We start from the raw sequence: 21707 nt of genomic DNA on the forward strand, positions 1-21707 counted from the left end.
ATGATCTCTCTCTCTCTCTCTCTCTCTCTCTCTCTCTCTCTCTCTCTCTCTCTCTCTCTCTCTTATGTTTCGATATATCGTACTTCTGGCAGAAATGAAAGGCATTGTAGAGGGCAGGTAAATGAAAACTACCAGCTACGAGAACATCAGCAAAGTTTCCAAAGACATATAGAAATTATAATGCATGTGTTTATTTACTTGATGTTTGTAAGTAGATTGTGCTTTCACAACGTCCTCTGGAACTTTATAGCTATGATGTTTGTAAGTAGATTGTGCTTTCACAACGTCCTCTGGAACTTTATAGCTATGCCAGTGTTACATAAGGTGATAGAAAGAACAAAAAGTAAGTGAACAAGAAAAAAGAACCAAGAAAGAGGGAAACATGAATAAGAGCACAGAGCTGAAACCTGCTAACTAAAACACTGGCAACAAGGAGAGATCGCTGTAACTCTAACATAGGAATAGTGAACTGAGGGTTCAAATACCTCGTTTAGGGTGCATTTATGTAAGAATAAACAATAAAAGTTATCATAATAATATTATGTTGATTTCTTTAAAAAAAGAAGCGAAAATGTGTTGCAAATCTTTGGGAGCTCATAACTCAAAAACATACTTATTCACACTTAGGTACATTTTTCTCACTTATTTTTTGTTCGATATTAGAGGGAAAGATATCCTTGAAAAGAAGAATAAAAATCCCACAATTCTGTCAGACAAAATTTTGATTTTCTTTTTGTAATTTTTTTTCACGATTTTTTTCCGTCTAGACGAGAGAAAAAAAATAAAAATCATTAAAAAAAACAGAAAGAAAACTCAAAATTCCGTCTGACAGAATTGTTCGGTTGGTAGAGTAGTTTTTTATGGTATAAGTTTCAATACAATTGGTATTATAATAGTGGGGAAAAATGTACCTAAATTTTTATTTAAAAATCATGATTTTTGCTTATAAATCCAAAAGTTTTTGATCAAATGACTTGAAATTTTTATATGATGAAGGTATTATATATGTCTAAAACATATAGAAATGGTGTAATTTGGATCTTTAGAAAAAAAAAATGGCGGACATGGCGGACGGTCCCCTTAAGAAGGATGAGGCGAACATTAGAAAGACGGTTGCCATCACCTTTAGCAGTCTGGATTGCCGACTGCCGGCAGAAGAACATAGCCTTGGATACGAACACTATCCGAACCAAGGCTTTGGGTTTGTATGATAATTTTGTGGCAAAGAAACCTCAAGACAACGATGGCGACCATGCTGAAGAAGACGAAGATGATGTACTAGATGAACCTCAAGCAGGGACATCCACTGATTCCCAGCCTCAGAAACAACGTTTTTCCGCCAGCAAAGGATGGTTCGCGAAGTTTCAGAAACGCTTCGGCCTGAAAAGCGTTACCCTGCATGCCGAGGCTGCTTCCGCTGACACTACCGCTGCTGAAACTTACGCGAATGAGACATTTAAGAACATTATCACTAAAGGTGGATACAAGCCTGAACAAGTGTTTAATATGGATGAGACCGGATTGTTTTGGAAGAGAATGCCGTCGCGAACTTTCCTGTTCAAAGAAGAAGCCAAAGCCTCTGGCTTTAAAGCATTCAAAGATTGTGTTACCCTCGTGATGTGTGGCAATGCTGCTGGATTTTTGCTAAAGCCGGGGCTTATTTACAAATCGAAAAACCCTCGCGCTTTGAAAAATAAAAATAAGAATCTCCTTCCCGTGTACTGGATGCATAATCCAAAAGCATGGATTACGAAGATGCTGACCTCCAACTGGTTCCACCAGTGTTTTATCCCGCAAGTCAGTAAATATCTCTTAGAGAAGGGCTTGCCATTTAAGATCCTTCTCCTTATGGATAACGCTGGTGGACACGCAACTGATCTGTCGCATGAGGGCATTCAGGTTGAGTTCCTGCCACCCAACACAACGTCATTAATTCAACCGATGGACCAGGGGGTTAACAGGGCGTTCAAGGCTCTCTACACGAAGAATACCTTGGCGGACCTCGTTGCGTGTGTGGATGCTGCCCAAGATGATGAGGATGAAACATTCAATTTGAAGGCGTACTGGCGAAAGTACACAATAGCCATGTGCCTGCAGAACATCCAGAAGGCACTGAAAGAAATGAAACCTGCTACTGTTAATGCGAGCTGGAAGAAGTTGTGACCCCAGATTGTTTATGATGACGAGGGATTTACACCTGCTGAGATTCAACACTCTGCAATACGGAAATATGTGCAGTTGGCTGCAATAATTGGAGGTGACGGGTTTGGCGACATGACGACTGAAGACGTCGACGAGTTGTTGGACTGCCATTCCCAGCCGCTAACTGACGCAGACCTCGAAGACCTGACGAAATCGGCCAGTGAAGAAGACAGTGAAACACAAGAAGAGACCCAAGAAAATGTCGAAGAAACGGGCTTAACACTAGAACGGCTTGCCAAGCTCTGCAACCTTGCGAAGGAGTTGAAAGAATTGTCGCAAGACGGGGACGAGGATATGGATCGTTCTATGCAATTCTGCAACAAAATCGATGAAGACATGACTCCCTACAGGATGCTCTTCGAGCGAAAAAAGAAGCAGCGGCAGCAACTTCCGATCACAATGTTCTTCCAGCCTCGCAAAAAAGAGCCAGTTCCTCCTGCTACTATGCCTTTGGAAGAAATTGAAGAAGTGTCCCAGGAAGAAGTTGAAGAGGTGTCCCAGGAAAAGACACCTCCGTCTGAAGAGACGTAAAATACTATCATTGGCTGCACAGTAGAAGACATCATCAGCTTCATCATCATCATTTCTACTGTGCAGCAAATTCATCGCCATCATCATTCAAGTTTTTCTTCAACATCTTTTGTGGTGAGTACAGTAACAATCTTTATTTTTTTATACTACTTTAATATTCTAACATTTTAATACTTGTGCCTGTTTTAGTTTAGGGTACTGTAGTACATGCATTAAGTGTTCTGTACATTAAAGGGTAGTTTGTTAACAGTACAGGGTACTACGTAAAGGGAAGGTTTTAAAAGTCTGAATATACATGTTATAACCTATCATATTTTCTTGTTTATTACATTTAAAACAACTCTCTCTCTCTCTCTCTCTCTCTCTCTCTCTCCTCTCTCTCTCTCTCTCTCTCTCTCTCTCTCTCTCTCTCTCTCTCTCTCGTAAATTATCATTCGGTCATTAGCGGCAGTTTGTTATTGTTGATTAAACGCCAAAAAAAAAGAAAAAAAATGGTTTTCCTGCTTCGCTACGTATGTAGGATTTTATATAGATACGGTAAATAACATTTGTAATAACACATTTACTAAAAGCTTTTAATATCATTATTTATCACTTTCATCATGCGCGTTTAATGCCTTCGTTTGTTTTATTACGATTGAAGATGGAGCGTACAGTAAACGAATGGAAGGTTTCCGTTTCAGGCGGCGTCATAAAGAAAAACATTATATAAATGGCATTCATTACATTTATTTGGAAGTCATAAGAAAAATTAAGTAAAACATTGGTAATAACAAAATCAACATATAATCAATGCAAAAACTAACCTATACACAGATGTGTAAATGCGTTTGTTTCTTCATTATGATCAGAGATAAACGTAAACAAAACATTGGTTGTCATTTTTTATCGTGCTTTTTGGCGTGTTTAGGAAACTCATGATATAAAATCGCCTCTAATATTTGTGCCTGATTTAGTTTAGGGTACTGTAGTACATGCATTAAGTGTTCTGTACATTAAAGGGTAGTTTGTTAACAGTACTACGTAAAGGGAAGGTTTTAAAAATATATTAATTTTGTTATTATTATTACTACTTGGTAAGTTACAACCCTGGTTGTTAAAGCATGATACTATAAGCCCAAGGGCTCCAACAGGAAAAATAACCCAGTGAGGAAAGGAAATAAGTTAATAGATAAAGTACTAGACAAGTAATGAACAATTGAAATATTACATGAACAGTAACAACATTAATATAGATTTTCTTATGCATATATATATATATATATATATATATATATATATATATATATATATATATATATATATACTGTATATATATATATATATATATATATATATATATATATATATATATATATATGTATATATATATACACACACACACACACACACATATATATATATATATATATATATATATATATATATATATATATATATATATATATATACACAGTAGGGTCCCGAATTATGCGTGTTCGAATTATACGATTCCCCTTTTATGCGACCTCTATTTTTCAAAAATAAATTTTCTGTATCTGCGAAACTGTTCAAAGTCTGCGAGTCAAGCACTATAAAATGTATCAAATCTATTGTCTTTCTAAGCATATTGGTAGCCCTAAATACGGTGATTTATAATAAATTTTACAAAACAATATTAACATTACATCTTATTAACATAATTTCATAATGAATAGCCTATTTAAGGATAAAATTCCACATCAACAATGAAATCAACTGTTAACTGTGCGAGTCCAGCTTACAAAATGTAAACAGAATTGTGGTTACGTTCTCGGCAATCATTATCTTTCTCCAACCTTATGATAATTGTAATGGTAGTGTTAATGATGGTATATTAAAGCATTATTTTTGTTTAATACAGTATGTATAAAAGCCTTATTTTTCCCACTGGGCGTTCAAGGTTTTCACGAGTAGACTGGGTTCGTTTATTGGAATAGCCTAAACTACGGTAACGAGTCGGCAATATTTTGTCATATTTTAAACAGTACATATTTGATTTGCAAAGATTAGTTTTGTAGAGTAGACGGTAAAATGAAAATCTCTCTCTCTCTCTCTCTCTCTCTCTCTCTCTCTCTCGAGAGAGAGAGAGAGAAATTTGATGGCAGAAATTCTCTCTCTCTCTCTCTCTCTCTCTCTCTCTCTCTCTCTCTCTCTCTCTCTCTCTCTCTCTCTCTCTCTCTCCGTAAGAAATAAAACCCTAGTTAACATATGGCAACTTGAGTTTAAGAATGAAATTAACATGACAATTGTTAGTTGTGGCGATCAATTCCTCGCTTCTGGAGGTACACGAAACAAAAACACGGCACTCGATTACAACAGCTGATTCTCTCTCTCTCTCTCTCTCTCTCTCTCTCTCTCTCTCTCGTGTTATACAATACTTACAAATAGATGAAGAAACCAAAATTGGTTTTCTTAAAGTGTCAATTAAATACAAAACAAAAAATTATACCGTGTATACATCCATTTCAATCATAGCTTAAAATACGGTATCTGATTTAGTCAGCAAACCACTATTTTTTAGGAAACACCATTCTATTCCAGAAAATTTTTACTCTTTAAATAGTCAATTGAGCTATAATAAAACATGTACTTGGGTTTTTAAATTTCGGGTGTGTTTTAAAAATCGAGTATTGCTGACTTCTTTTTGTTTTACTTTTGGCTGTGATTAGATCAGCTGATGTCTAGCTTCCGCTCTCACGAATATGCGTGTACGAATACGTTAACAAAGAATTGTTTACACCATTTCTTAATTTATTCAAACCATCAATACAGTTAATATTACATAAGGACCAATGTGTTATAAACTATATTTATTGTTTAGTACATTTAAAACCATCTCTCTCTCTCTCTCTCTCTCTCTCTCTCTCTCTCTCTGTCACATCGAACGTAATAGCGGTAACCTAATTGTTCGATGACTTTAAAAATAGGCCTAGTACTTTCTTCTTTTACCATTTTTGCATATGGTTTTCCTAACTGAAGTTAGGAAAAGTATTTTGGATATGGAAAGGACAATTATCTTTCGTAACAGTTTAGAATTATCGTAAATTATCATTCTGTCATTAGCGGCAGTTTGCTATTGTGGATTAAACGCATAAGGAAAAAAAAGGTTTCCAGCTTTGCTACGAATTTAGGAATTTATATGGATACGGTAAGTAGAATATTTGTAATAACATAATGTTTACTAAATGTTTGTAATATCATTAGTTATCACTTTGATCATGTGTGTTTAATGCGTTCGTTTGTTTATTATGATCGAAGATGGAGCGTAAACAAATGGAAGGTTTCCGTTTCAGGCGACGTCATAAAGAAAAACATTATATAAATGGCATTCACTTCATTTATTTGGAAGTTCTTAGAAAAAAAATTAAGTAGAGCATTGGTAATAACAAAATCAACATATAATCAATATTGGTAAGATTGCTGTGGATGCAAAAACTAACCTATACACAGATGTGTAAATGCGTCTGTTTCTTCGTTATGATCAGAGATAAATGTAAATAAAACATTGGTTGTCGTTTTCTATGCTTTTTGGCGTGTTTAGGAAACGCATGATATAAAATCGCCTTTATTTTGATAATTTTGGATTTTCAATCATACAACAAAAGCTAGTCTATAGAGTGATGGTTTTGCTATTCACCAGTTGTCTTAAACAATAGATATGACAAACATTGAAATTTGTCTGTATTTTGGGTCGTGTTATAACGGGAAATATACAGTGTTTACACCCATCCTGGTTGTAATTTTAACCATTTTTCAAGTTATTAGAACTTTAAAGTATATTAAATGTTTGATTTATTTACAAGAACAATTTGATATTATAAAGAAATACAGTACAGTACAAAGAAAGTAATGGAAAAGGGTAGTAAACATGTTTGAATAAGCAAGTTGCCGGTTGTCATGGCCAAATGTAATTATTTCTCTTAGTTGTGTGTTTCGAAATATGCGATTTTCCATTTATACGAGGTCATTCATCGACCAAATTCTCGCATAATTCAGGACCGTACTGTATATACATATATATATATATATATATATATATATATATATATATATATATATATATATATATATATGCATACATACATACATATATATATATATATATATATATATATATATATATATATATATATATATATATATATAGATATATATATATATATATATATATATATATATATATATATATATATATGCAGTAGATGACATCCCAATGAATACACTAAATTGATTTTTTATTCTGTCTGGCAACAACTATGATGTAATTGTCACTGACAAGAAGATTGGAGACAAGGCAAATGACAGCCATCTACCCTGTGGTTGCTGCCATTATTCACCAGATGGTGCATTGATGAATAAGAGGGAATTTTTTTTTCTTTTTATTAAGGGTAATGTTGATACATGTATAAGTCGCATTAAGTACATAGGAATATGAACATCAGAGGAGGTTCAAGAAATATTAATATTTTTTTGATGTTTTGAAAGCTTTGGTTTCTTATTGCTATATTTAAAGCTTAAAATTATTTATCTTTTTGTTTCAGACAAGACCTGGAGGTTCCTACAAGTTATGTTCAAGGATTAATCAACAGGATAATTAATAATGTGTGTATTGTTTGTAACAATGTCATTCTTAAATATGTTGAAGACGACATTGTTTTGTCTATTAATGTCAAGACCCTAGAGTTTCGCTCTGTTGATGGAAATTGGACCCCTGCATTTATAGGTGAGATTTATTTTGTATGTGTAACAAGCACTAGGAGATATTGCGTCAATAAAGTTTTGCAGTAATTTGTTTTAAGAATATTCAAATTGTATTTAACCCTTTTACCCCCAGGCTCTTTGGAAATTTGCAACCCTTAACCCCCAAGGGGTTATTTTTTCCCCAGCACATTTTGCAGTATATATTTTTTAAATTGCTCTAACAGCCTTAATTTTTGTCATAGAGAGGTCAGGTTGGTCTCATTCTCTTGGAAAATGCCTGAATTTTCTCAAAAAATTATCAAAAGTATGAAAAAACATTTTTATAGCATTTTTTTGCAAGGACGTACCGGTACGTCCATGGGGGTAAAGGTATGAGTTTTGTGAAACGTACCAGTACGTCCTTTGGGGCTAAAAGGGTTAAAAATCTTTCTGTATTCACAGTAATTTTATAATTACAAATGGAATATTATTTAGTGTTAGATTTCTCATCTTTACAGATTTGACTGCTGAGGACCTTATTTTAAGAAATCTTGCTACTTTGACGGATTTGACTGTTTGTTTGGACAAGAGGAATGCCTCTGGAAAGATTGAAAATTATCAAGTAAGTCTTCTCAGATTTGAATATACTCTAGAAATAATGGTATGAAAGTAGATAGAGAATTACTTCTTGTATGAATCAAATCATATTTATTTTAACGAATCTTTTCAGGAACCTCTTTTGTACCGATGCTCGCTGTCCTGTAGAGTGGTGCGTCAATTTGAATCTATCAACTCCATCCAGCCTCTCTGCACTCGATATGATGTCTTTTGCCCTCAGTTGCATTTCAGTTTGTCAGATATGCAGTTGCCTATGTTCCTGAGATTGCTAGAATTATCTTTAGCATTATATTATGGGGAGCTTGGAACATATACAGAACCAGAGCAAACAATTTGTGTACCACAAGGAGAGGACCAGGAAAATGCTCTTAATGAAGGTGAGGTCATTTGCGTTTTTTTGAGAAATAACTGTTTAATTACGCTTTGTTCCGACACAGATACAAGCCTTCGCTATTTATTAGGGTATTACTTTCAGCAATGCTGAAAACCAGCCAAGACAATTTTAGTGAGGGATAATTACCCCATCCGCTAGTTATTGGGAGGGGGTAGGGGTGGACTAGCTACCCCGCTCACTCACACCTGTCGGTTGAGTAACCACTTTTACTTTTGGCTCGGTAGAGTGTAGATGTGCCGTTTCTCTCTCCCGTTAAACAAACTGCCTTGACTTTATTACTTTTTCTCTTTCTTTTGCGTGTGTCGGTGTGTGTATGGTTATTGTCCCGCTATGCGGACATGTCCATGGATTGAGGGCCGCCGCTGCTGCACCTACATGTCGTCCTTGGAGCCAGACCCACTTGCTTTATGCCCGGCTTGCCGGGGAACTCTGTGTTCGCGGGACAACACCTGTTCCGAGTGTAGGGAGTGGCCTGCCTCCCAGTGGGAGAGGTTTGCGCATAAGAAGAAGTCTAAACGCGAGTCTTCTCTCTAGGGGTCTTCCTCGAAATAGAAGAAATCATGGGCTTCTGCTTCCTCTACGCCCAAATCTCTGCCCTAAGCTAATCCTCAACCAGGCCCTTCCGCGGTACGGTCGAGCAGTATCGCAGGGCTTGTGACTCCAGGTCAACCCTGTGGGATAGACGAGGATGGCGGCTCCCCTAGTGAGTCGGCTCCTCTTCCCCCAGGGAGCGCCTGTTCTGTTCCAGACCTTGGGTCTGGTTCCGAGGCCGAGGAGTTAGCTAACCCACCAGGGGTGGTGGCAGGGCTCTCTCTAAGGTGAGCTTCCCCTTCGGTGGAACATATCTCTCGTTCGCGAGAGAAGGTTGCCTCTGTGCATCGGCGATCTCCTTACGCTTTAGGTTCTCCTCCAGGGGCGGAAAGAGAACCTTGTTATATGCGTAGTTCTCCTTCGGGCGAACTTTCCTCCCCTGTGGAGGATTTATCTGTTGATCTTAATCAGTCTCCCCCTCGGGCGGAGTCTGTGGAGGGGTGGGTAACCCCTCTCCAACCCGGGCGTTCTCCTCCTCGGGCTGTGAAAAGACATCTTTTTGAACCTGCTGGTTCTCCTCACGTTGACCCTTCGGGGTCTCGTGATGATCACCCTTTTGGCTGGCGTGAGCGTGAGCCTTCGGGCTTTCGTCATGTTGATCCTGTGGGTTCTCATGACAAAAGGAGTCCTTCGGGTCTCCGTCGCGCTGAACCTTCAGGCGCTCGCGACTTGAAACCTTTGGGTTTCTGTTACGCTGAACCCTCGGGTTCTTGTAACGATGGTAACGTTGAACCTCCGGGTTCTCGTACCGTCAGTCACGCTGATCCTTCGGGATCTCGTGACAGAGGAACCTCAATTCTTCGTTACGCTGACCCTTCGGGGTCTCGTAACCTGAGTTACGCTGAACCCTTGGGCTCTCGTAACTCTGGTCGCACTAACACTTCGGTGTTTCGTGACAGAGAAACTCCGGTTTCTCGTTGCGTTGTTCCTTCTGGTTCGCGCAACACAGTTCACGCGGAACTTTCGGGTTCTCGTGACCAGAGTCATTCTTTTTATGACAGAGTTTTTAAACTCTCGTTGTGTTGATTGTTCGCGCGCTCACACAACACAAGCTATCGTGAACCTTCGGGTGAGTGTAGCAGTGAGTTCTCTCAACAACCTGAGAGCTCTCGTACACACGACCAAGTTGGCGCGCACGGCCAAATTGTCACGCACGGCCAAATTGGCGCGCACGACCAGGTTCGCGCGCACGACCGAATCGGCGTGCACGACCGAATCGGCGTGCACGACCGAATCGGCGTGCACGCCGATCCGAATCGGCGTGCACGACCGACTTGGCGCGCACGACCGACTTGGCGCGCACGACCGTCTTGGCGCGTGCGAACAAAATGGCGATCATGGTGCGCGGGTTCATCCTCTGGCGTGCCATATGCATGAACATCTTATTGCTCGCCATGCGCGCGAACATCCTGTTGCACGCCGTGCGCGCGAACAACACACTGCGCTCCATGCGTGCGAGCAACTTTATGCGCGCCAGGTGCGCGAACAACCTCATGGGCTCCAGGAGCGCGAAAAAGGTGCGCGCAATCGGGAAAGGCGCGCGCACGAGCTCCCTTCCGCCTACCAACAGTTCAGCGCAAGAACGCACGACCATCTTGGCGCTCACAATCAGTCTCTCGAGCCCCTTTGGCCTCAACAGAGACTATGGTCACCTGTGCGACCGAGCCCAGACCCTATTCCTAAGGGTAGGCCTGTGCCTATCTTGCCTGTAGGGAAGCCTCCATCAGACAAGAGGGTTAGGAAACCTGCCCAGGTTCCTAAACCCAGGGAGCAGTCCTTTCCTAAGAACCTTCCCCCTAGTTCCTCAGGAGCACCTTATTCAATGTAATGCGCCAAGCCATGAAGGGAGTCGTTCCCCGCTCCCAGTCCTTAGGTGATACACCTAGGATTCCCTTGTCGCCTCTCTTCCCAGGGTCCTCTCCTCCCTCCGATCCTAGGAGGAGGTCTGAAGTTCTCGCACAGGCGGGCCCTTCAGGCAAGGGGAGACGATCATCCCCTCGCAAAAGACCTCTGGAGGAGATTAGGCATGAACCTCAGGGTTGCCCCCTGCAGTTCAAGACGCCACAGGCCAGACCTAAGGGAGAAAGGAAAAGGATTCGTCCTTCGCCCCCCAAGGAGGATAGGGTTACTTACTATGGAGACTCCTTCCCTTCTTTACCGATCGAGATAGCGTCTAAGGAGGCACGACCTGCGACCGGACGGGATTCACCCTGTACGGCAATGGACTTACATTCCACCCGTAAGCCGACGGAGTCATCTAGGCCCTTGGGGACAGAGGACCGCCGGCCTCGTTGGAGGGAACCGAAGGATTTGTTCACCATCCCCAAATCCTCGGCCAGGCTTCCTTCCTCACTGCCTCCCAGGCAGCCGGAAGCGAGCACCTCCCCGGTAGTCTCCCTATCCCCAGTCTATATAGTTGACGACTTCGACTCACGCCGGGCTCCTATGGATGAGAGCTCAGACGGGGAAGGGCAGAGCGATCTCGAGGACGACGCTCTTGCCAGCAGCCGCTAGCCCTAAGCTTACAGAGGATGAGAGGAAGGAGTCGGAACATGTCTTCTGGCAGGTGCTAGCCTGCATCTGTTCCATCAATGGACTTCCAGATCCATCGGCAGCCCCTCTAGATGGGAAAGAAACGGTCCTTGACCAGTTCTATGGCACTCAGAAACCTCATAGAACCAGTGCAGCTTTGCCCTGGTCAAAGGGGTTGAAGAGTGCCAAACAGAAGGCAGTGTCCAAGGCAACTGGGTCTACCTCTTCTCTCCACTCCAACTCGTTCTCCAAGCTTCTACCTCCTCCGTATGTGTTTCAGAGGAGGTGTTACGAGATCCTCGGGGAATCTCTTCCAACGCTGCCTCTCGACCACTCTATAGAGGCACTCTCGAAGGCCACCCCCTTTGAGAAACTTATGGGACTACCAGTCTCCTTTTCGGCCTCTGAAATCCTAAACCAGGAAAAGGTGGTGAAGTACGCCATGCAGGCTACTTCGTGGCTGGATTTCTGGCTAGGACCCCTAGGACAACTGATGCGGTCTAAAGACCTGTCTCAGCAGTCCTCCAGGAAGTCTTTGGAGACTTTCCTATTGTCTGGCACTCGGGCCATCGAGTTCCTCTACCATCAGGTAGTGAACCTTTGGGGCAACACTATCCTGAAGAGGAGAGATGCCGTCATAGGCAAGCTCTATAGACATCTCCCTCAGGCCGAAGTAGCGAGTCTGAGAAATGCTCCTTTTGAGGGCAATTCTTTGTTCCATCCCGAGGATGTCGAGCGGGTGGCAGAGAGGTGGAGGAAGTCGAGTCAGGACTCCCTCATCCAAAAGGTCTTAACAGCTAGACCTTACCCCTCTCAGCCACAGCGGAAAGCACAGCAAAACCCGCAACCAAAAAGGGCTAGAGACCCAAAACAGCAGGGTAAAAAAGGTGCAAAGCAGACCTTTCACATGAAAAAGTCCTTCCGTGGAGGAAAGGTTAAGAAGGGATCTGTCCGAGGCCGGTCCTAATAAGACAGGCAATCCTCCCATTTTCCCACCTGTGGGGGGATGCCCGCAAAGCCGCTGGCAGAGGTGGCTTCACCATGGGGCTGAACCCTGGACGGTCGAGGTGATTCGTTCAGGGTATCGTATCCCATTCACGCTCTTTCTCCCTTCACTTACTCGAGTGCCAATTCCATTGAACTCCTGTGTGAAGGGATACGCACAGGAGTTTTCCATGTTGGAGGAGGACGCTCTCCAGGAGATCCTCGACGGGTCCCCAGGCTTCTACAGTCGACTCTTTCTTGTGAAAAAGGCGTCTGGAGGCTGGAGACCAGTCATCGACCTCTCGGCCCTGAACAGGTTTGTCGAACAGACACCTTTCAGGATGGAGACAGCGTACACAGTCAGACAAGCGATAAGACCCCAGGACTTCATGTGCACTCTAGATCTGAAGGACGCATACTTCCAGATCCCAATTCACCCGTCTTCCAGGAAGTATCTGAGATTCATTTTCAATTGGAAGCATTACCATTTCAGGGTACTGTGTTTCGGTCTTTCCACAGCACCCCAGGTATTCACGAGGGTATTCGCCCTAGTATCATCTTGGGCTCACAGAGTCGGCATCCGTCTCCTAAGATACTTGGACGACTGGCTGATTCTGGCAGACTTGGAGGCGGCCCTTCTCCGCCACCGAGACGAGCTTCTAAGGTTTTGCCAGGATCTGGGGATCGTGGTAAACCTTGAGAAGTCTCAACTGCTCTCCTCTCAAGAACTGGTATACCTAGGCATGGGATTAGACACCCTAAGGCACAAAGCGTTTCTATCAGACGAAAGGATCCAGAGACTGAGGGAGATAGCACAGGTCTTCCTTAGTCGGGAAGCGCTCCCGGCGCAGTCTTGGCTTCGCCTTCTCAGTCACCTCTCTTCCCTGACCTGACTGGTCCCCAACAGTCGCCTCAGGATGAGATCCCTCCAGTGGCGACTAAAATCCCAGTGGAACCAGGACTACAATTCCCGGGATCACCTAGTCCGCATAGGGCTAGAGGAACAGTCGGTCCTCAGGTGGTGGCTGGCGGAGCCGAACCTCTGCAAAGGGGTCGATCTTCTCATCTCTCCCCCGGAATTTATGCTTTTTTCGGATGCATCAAAAGAAAGGGGGGGGGGGGGGGGGCTCACGTGCTGCACCATTACATCTCCGGCCAATGGTCCGAATCAGAAAGGTACCAGCACATAAATCTCTTAGAGATGAGGGCAGCTTTTCTGGCCCTGAAAGAGTTCCACCAGGTCCTGGCGGGGCACTCCGTGGTGTTGATGAGCGACAACACCACAGTAGTAGCTTATCTAAGCAAACAGGGTGGTACCTTTTCGCAGCAGCTGTGCCATCTTGCAGTAGAGATACTCAGATGGGCAGAGGACAACTTGGTGACTCTATCAGCTCGCTTCATTCCGGGGAAGCGGAATGTGCTAGCAGACAAGCTGAGCAGAGCGACTCAGATAGTTGGCACTGAGTGGTCTTTGAATCCTCTGATACCCAACAAAGTCCTGACTTTGTGAGGTTCCCCGACTGTGGATCTGTTCGCAACGGCCCTGAATTTCAGGCTCCCGTTGTACTGCTCCCCAGTCCCAGATCTCCAAGCTCTTTGGCAAGATGCTTTTCAACAAGGGTGGATAAACCTGGACGCTTACGCGTTTCCCCCGTTCTATCTGATGGGAAAAGTCCTCAACCAGGTACGAGCAAGCAACAACTTGCAAATGACCCTCATAGCTCCGCTATGGCATCATGCAGAGTGGTTCCCGGACCTTCTGCATCTCTTCACGGGGATCCCGAGGGAGCTTCCTCCACAGCACGACCTCCTTAAACAACCACATGCCAACATCTTCCACAGAGCCGTAGCCTCGCTTCGACTTCACGCCTGGAGACTATCCAGCACCTCCTCACATAGAGAGGCTTTTCGCAACCGGTTGCATAAAGAATGGCTGGACACCTCAGGAGATCCACAGAGGCAGTCTACCAGGCGAAGTGGTCAGTTTTCTGTGGTTGGTGTCATGGAAGGGGTATCTCTCCCCTCGATGCCTCTGTTCCAACTACAGCGGAGTTTCTTGTATACCTTCGGGAAGAAATGCTTCTCACGGTCTCGGCAGTCAAAGGCTACCACTCAGCCTTGAGTCTCGCCTTTAGACTGAAAGGAGTCGATATTTCCTCCTCGTTGGAACTTTCTTTGCTCATACGCAGTTACGAGCTTACTTGTCCCCAGGCAGAGCTAAGGCCTCCCCCTTGGAACGTAGTTCGGGTCCTCAGGTCTCTGAAGGGCTTCCCCTATGAACCACTACGCCAGGCCTCAGATCGCCACCTCATGTGGAAGACGGTGTTCCTGCTCAGTCTGGCTTCGGCGAAGAGAGTCAGCGAACTTCATGGTCTATCTGCTGATGTCTCCCACTCTAGGAGATGTGGGGAAGTAATCCTCAACTACATCCCTGAGTTTGTAGCTAAGACTCAAAATCCGGTTGTGCCGGACTCCAGGTTCGGGCCATTTCGGATAGAGAGTCTTCGTTCTGTAACCGAAGATCCAGACCAACTATTACTATGTCCAGTGAGGAATCTGAGGTGTTACTTAAAATGAACAGCAAAATCTCGCCCCCGTGTACAAGCACTTTTTGTCAGCACGGGAAAGGTCAAGAGGAGGGTCACGAGGAATACTATTTCCTTCTGGATAAGGAAAGTAATCGAATACGCTCTATATCCAGATCCTCCTCTGTCCAACCGACCCAGAGCTCATGACGTCAGAGTCATTGCAACGTCTCTGGCGTTCAAGAAGAATTTTTCTGTGGCACAGGTATTGCAAGCGGGTGGTGGAAGCGTCAGACGACCTTCACAGCCCACTACCTGAAAGACGTAACCCACAGGAGCATGGAAACCTTCTTCATTGGTCCTGTGGTGGCCGCACAACAAGTGATCTAATGCCTCAGGCTCCTTGATGGACAAGTAGCAGAGGGTTGAGGGCTGAGGTTACCCAGGTTAGTCTAGGGTGAATGAAAAGAATGTCTGGCTCACTTCTTTCTTTCTCTTTCTCCCCCCCCTTGGGAAATAGCTCTGCAAGACCAAAGCATAGCTGACCTCACCCTTCTGCAGGTAAGAATCATTTCCCTTGTGCATCCTGAGTATGAATGGATACTTTGTTACGTCACCAATACCTCTTGAGGGAGGGTATTGGATATGTCTTAGAATCCTCGAGTTCCTACGTGAAGACAAGCCACGAGTCTCTCACACACAAGCTTCTGCAGGTCGCTATCAGTGAGTTACCTTATAACTACTTTGATTTTAGCGAGGGTAGGGTTCCCTTTACTATCGATCACAGATCAAAATAGAGAGGACCCCGGGTCATGACCAAGGCCAGTTGGTAAGGACTTCCTCCCTCCTAAGAGTAAGTCACCGTAATAAATAGCGAAGGTTTTTATCTGTGTCGGAACAAATAACAAATTTGGAAATACCGTAATTTGTATTTTTCCTAACATACAAACCTGGAGCTATTTATACAAATTGACCCGCCACCCTGTCCCCCTAGAAGTCCTGCCAGAAAGCAAAAGTGGTTACTCAACCGTCAGGTGTGAGTGAGCGGGGTAGCTAGTCTACCCCAACCCCCTCCCGCTAACTAGCGGATGGGGCTAATTATCCCTCACTAAAATAATCTTGGCTGGTTTTCAGCGTTGCCGAAAGTAATACCCTAATAAATAGCTCCAGGTTTGTATGTTAGGAAAAATACAAATTATTTCCAAATTTGTTATACTTATCGTTTATGCATTGGAGAATTATATTACTGAGACTGCATCTTATCTATTGTCTAGCAAAATACAGTGAACCCTCGTTTATCGCGGTAGATAGGTTCCAGTCGCGGCTGCGATAGGTGAAAATCCGCGAAGTAGTGACACCATATTTACCTATTTATTCAACATGTATATTCAGACTTTTAAAACCTTCCCTTGTACGTAGTACTGTTAACAAACTACCCTTTAATGTACAGAACATTTAATGCATGTACTACAGTACCCTAAACTAAAACAGGCACAAATAGTAAAGGTGATTTTATATCATGCATTTCCTAAACATGCTAAAAAGCACGATAAAAAATGGCAACCAATGTTTTGTTTACATTTATCTCTGATCATAATGTAGAAACAAACTGGAGGTAGAGCTTTGCTTATTACCCAGACATATTTCCCATACTTTTCCCTTAGAACTACATCACATCTTCCTACTTTAGATATATATATATATATATATATATATATATATATATATATATATATATATATATATATATATATATATATGTGTGTGTGTGTGTGTGTGTATATATATATATATATATATATATATATTTATATGTATACACATATACATACCTACATATATACATAAATACATGCATACATATATATATATATATATATTACTGTATATATATGGGTTATGGAAAAAATCCGCGAAGTGGTGAATCCGCGATGGTCGAACCGCGAAGTAGCGAGGGTTCACTGTATTTTAGTTCCCTGTTAAATTTTATACAATTTAATGTTTCAATACTGAATTTATTCCTACGTGTATACTGTACAAACCTTTCGTCCTTAAAAATAATGAATGTCTTCAGCGTAGCTGGGAGCGCCATTGTATTTGTAATGGAGTACAGTAATCTTTAAGATACAGAAATCTATTGTATATTTTTTCATTACTGTATTTTTTAATTTTAAATACGTAACTTCCCTGATAGTTACATATATATAGCTTAAATCCCGCGTTTCGTCGCGCACACGGCAATCGCCGCCATGACAGTAGGTGGTCATACATGAACGCCATCTCTCATACGTTACTAAAACCATTCCCAACATTCCTCAGAAATTCCCTGCCATTGTTCGAGTCAACACCTAGGAAATTCGTTTCACTGATATATTACTTTATTCTACAATTTGGTGAAGTATCTTTTGTCTGATAATTGTTAGTGGCTTTCGCTGCCTTTCAACTACAGTATCGAAGATATTGGATTTTCCCTTTCACATGAAATAAGATAGTTTTTTGTTGGTCCAACTTGGACAGTTTAATGTAACGATGGCTCCTCTGTTGTTAATCTTTATGTGTAGGGCTAGAAAGGCTTTCAAACTGCTCTTGATTCCCACACAGTATGTAGCAGAGGGCATGTGTGTATTTGTTTTCTTTTCTATGTTCGTAAGATTGAAATGTATAGGATCAAGGAATTTTTTCCCCCTACTTTATTAACTAACGAACAACTCTTAAATATATAATGGAAGGAAAAACATTAAAACATTATGACGTCACAATTATGTGACGTAAACTCTTAGCAGGGCGAGATCTGAAGGCCTTGAAGGAAATCAGTCCGCCATCGCGATGACATCACAATCCTGTGACGTAATCTGCTCAGTATGACTTGCAAATATGTGAATTATTTTCTTTTTCTTGCAAGAAATGTTTAAGATATTAACTTACTAAGCATAAGTATTTTAATTTTTGTAATGTAGGGAAATATATTTTTAAGTATACAATATATTTGTCCCATTAGTATATTTCCTTTAGTTAATTTTCGGTTTATTTAGAGATTTCACGAGCGTACAGTTAATTTACGCTACGTAGTACTCTTGACGATCGTTATTGTTTCGCAATACTTGTATCGTTATTTAATATTTTGATTTTGAGAATACTAATATTAATCATATAACCTATTGTATTTTCTTTCTAGCCCTTGATGAAAGAGTATAATCTCTCGCAACGGGCAGGTCTGTTATGATCTAATGTGAAGTAGTTAAAAGTGCTAGTGTTCAGTGGCACGTAAAATGACGCATTGCAGTGGAGGGTGCGTTCGTTCGTGTCCGTCATACTCCTAGCCCGGGACATCTTCCATGCTCCCCAACCCCTGGGAGAAGGAAAGTCGAAAGGCGAAGGGAGATGTTAGACCTTGATTAGCAACGAATGTCCCCTCGAGTGATCCTGTTGACGTATCCCAGCACGCTCGCTCTCGCCATTGGAAAGGCGAGGTAAAAGTGTTATCCTCGCCGTCGGTTGACACGAGGCTGGTGTTTTACGTTTTCCCTTCCTGCTAGACAAGAGAGTTGCTCGTCATGGAACCGAGCGTCGAGATCGCTCCCTCACAGCGATCTGGATGCGCTTCGGGAGGCGGTATAGATCTTGACGATCCCTCACAGCATGCGCGACGCATGCTGGACCGACGCGAGCAGGATGCTTCCTCGCAGTATTCTAGACGCATGCAGCATTCTGGACGCATGCAGCTTGCTGGACGCATGCGAGCAGGCCACTTCCCCGCGTCAGGATTGCAAACGTCATAGTTCCAAGCGCGCTCTCGCGGCAAGGACGCACGTGAGCTGCAGCGCTCATGGACGCTCCCTCGCAGCGATCTGGATGCGTTACGGGAGGCGGCAAGGCTTTTAGCAATCCCTCACATTATGCTGTATGCACGCGAGCTGAACGCATGCTGTACACATGCGAGCAGGACGTTCCTCCGCGTCAGAATCGCGTACGCCATAGTTCCGAGCGCGCTCTCGTGGCAAGAACGCACGCGAGCTGCAGCACTCATGGACGCCCCCTCGCAGCGATCTGGATGCGTTACGGGAGGCGGGACGCATGCAGCATGTTGGAAGCTCACATCGACCTGGACGCATGCAGTTAGGACTTGTCCCCGCAACATGATAGACAAACAGTTGTCTCTCCTTCGCGACATGTTGGACGCACATACAGCATGCGGGACGCACGCTTGACGCACTCGAGCAGGACTTAGCCTCGCAGCATGCGGGTCGATATGTTGACGCTTCCTTGCAGCATGATGGACTTATGCTGGAAGCACTTGAACATGACTCTCCCTCGAGACATGCTAGACGCAGCATGACTCTTCTTCGCAGCATGCTGAACGCATGCGGGACACAAGCATGCAAGGCGAGGCGTGTGTTTTCTCCCACTCGTTCTCCTTCGGAGATCGCTAACCCTTTAGAGGATGTGGCTGCCCCACAGAGACTTTTACAGCCCCCTGGGTGGATCGCTGAGTCTCTCAAGGAATGCTAGCAAATGAGGCATTAAAACCTATGAAGCCAGCTTCCTTATCAGGTATGCCAGGATAGATCTCAGAGGAGGAAACACAGAAAACTCTTCATGCAGCAGATCTTAAGATTACTTGCAGTTCTGGCGTACTTATATCCAGAGGACTTTTCAGCAGGTTGTACCTTGGAGCCCGCCCTCGCAGTTTTTGAAGGGTTGACCCCAGGAATCTTTCTCTTTCAAGGAAACAGTGTTAGCCAGATCGGTCTAGAGGTCTTTTTTCGACTGAATGATTGGATTCTCAAGAAAAAGAACAAGGAAGGACAACCTTTTCCTTTCCCCCTACGAGATTGGCTTCTAGATCCTGTGTGTGGTACAAGCCTGGGGACGTTCTCGGTTTGGAAGTTCCTACCTTCTCCCAAGGAAACTTCTCATTTTCGTTGACGCCTCACGTAGTTCAGCTATGACTAAGGCTAGGGTGATGCGGTCCATGTCGGAAGTGGTACGCTTGCTGAAGGACGTCTTCAGAACAATCGAGGTATTCAGCTTGATGGACTGGACTCTAGGAGTCCTCGCAGACGTCACAGATGATTTTTGCCTGTCTAGATAAGCCGTGAGGAACGTGTCGGTCGAATTCACAACCCTTTTTCACAACAGGTTTTATTGAGGAAGAGCTATGCTGTTTTCTTTCCTGTCGTCAGGATTGACTCTCGCTCAGAGAGCAGAGCTCTTGTATGCTCCCTTGACCAAATTCCTCTTCCCTTCAGAGCTAGTGAAGGACTTATCGGCAGCTATTACGCACAAGCAACGTAAGATCTGCTTTCAAAGGACTGCGAGGAAGTGCTTCCGACTAACCCTTTAGCCAGGAAGGAGAAGAAAGTTCCTCCCACGCGTCAGCCCTTTCGTGGGAGAGCTTGTCTAGAAGAGACCAGAGAATGGCTGCTGGAGGTCAACCTCTTAACCCCAAACAGCAACCAAAACCCAAAAGTGATCTCAATCTCCAGACACAAGTATTCCACTATTGGCAACAGCTCTTGCAAGAGCAGGTTAACCAGATCCTGTCTAAAGCAGCAATAGAAGTGGTAGAAGTCCTCTCGTCTGAGAGCTTTTACAACAGACTTTTTCTAGTTCTGTAGAACTCGGGGGGTTGGAGACCTGTTCTGGACGTAAGTCCTCTGAACAAGTTCATAAGCAAGTCAAGTTTTCCTTGGAGTCTTCTGTATCAGTCCTAGCAGGCACCAGACAGGGAGACTGGAAGGTGTCGTTAGATCTGTAGGACGTGTATTTCCACATTCCGATGCATCCGAACTACAGAAATTTTCTGAGATTCGTGTTACAACTCAGAGCCAGGTCGCAAGAGTCTGGAGGGTCTTCAATTACAATGTCCTTGACGCTATAAATGGCTAGGTCTAGTGGTGAACCTAGCAAAATCTCAACTTACTTCCTCGTAAACATCATCTACCTGGGGATGAGGATTCACTCAGTGGTTTCTCGGGCTTTTCCAGCCACGAAACGCATTCTAGATTGCCTAGAAAAGGTGCGATACTTCCTGACATATGATCCTGCTCGGTAGGAGAATGGATGAGTCCACTGGGTACCCTCTCATCGATCGAGCAGTTCGTATCCCTGGAGAGACTTCATTTACGGCCTCTTCAATTCCATCTTGCAAATTTTGGACGAGAGGTCAAGGTCTAGTAAAGTGGTTGCCGATTCCTCTGGGGATAAGGAATCACTTGAGTTGGTGGCGCAATGCCAACAAACTCCTGGACCTCGAACTTTATCAGAGGAACCCCGACCTACTGTTGTATTCCGACGCCTTAGACATGGGGTGGGGTGCAACACTGGGGAAGGCCGAGATATCGAGTCTGTGGGAAGAGTCTCAGAGGGAATGGCATTCACCTAGCACCATACACTAGCACTATACACTTTCAGGAGGAAGTCCGAGGAAACTTAGTTCAGGTCAACGCAGACAACACCACAGCGTTGGCCTACATCAAGAAGCAGGGAGGCACTCGTTCAGACTCACTTTACAAAGCTGCGAGAGATCTACTACTGTGGGCAAAAGCGAGGGACATAACCCTGATAACTCGCTTTGGATGTTGTGGGGCCAACCCTCGATAGACCTCTTCGCTACACAGTTGACAAAG

At 43.5% G+C, this 21707-nt stretch overlaps 1 protein-coding gene across 2 annotated transcripts in view; it reads left to right on the forward strand.

The window, feature by feature from the left end:
- Vps13B (vacuolar protein sorting 13B) overlaps nucleotides 1-21707 on the forward strand; it is a 418333-nt gene that overhangs the window by 34886 nt on the left and 361740 nt on the right. For both annotated transcript variants that reach the window (XM_068386782.1, XM_068386783.1), the window contains exons 5-7: nucleotides 7296-7477; nucleotides 7953-8056; nucleotides 8165-8429. In XM_068386782.1, coding sequence (XP_068242883.1) covers nucleotides 7296-7477; nucleotides 7953-8056; nucleotides 8165-8429 — 551 coding nt within the window. The remainder of the gene's footprint in view (nucleotides 1-7295; nucleotides 7478-7952; nucleotides 8057-8164; nucleotides 8430-21707) is intronic.

The sequence above is a fragment of the Palaemon carinicauda genome, chromosome 14 (genome assembly GCF_036898095.1).
Source record: "Palaemon carinicauda isolate YSFRI2023 chromosome 14, ASM3689809v2, whole genome shotgun sequence".
NCBI lineage: Eukaryota > Metazoa > Arthropoda > Malacostraca > Decapoda > Palaemonidae > Palaemon > Palaemon carinicauda.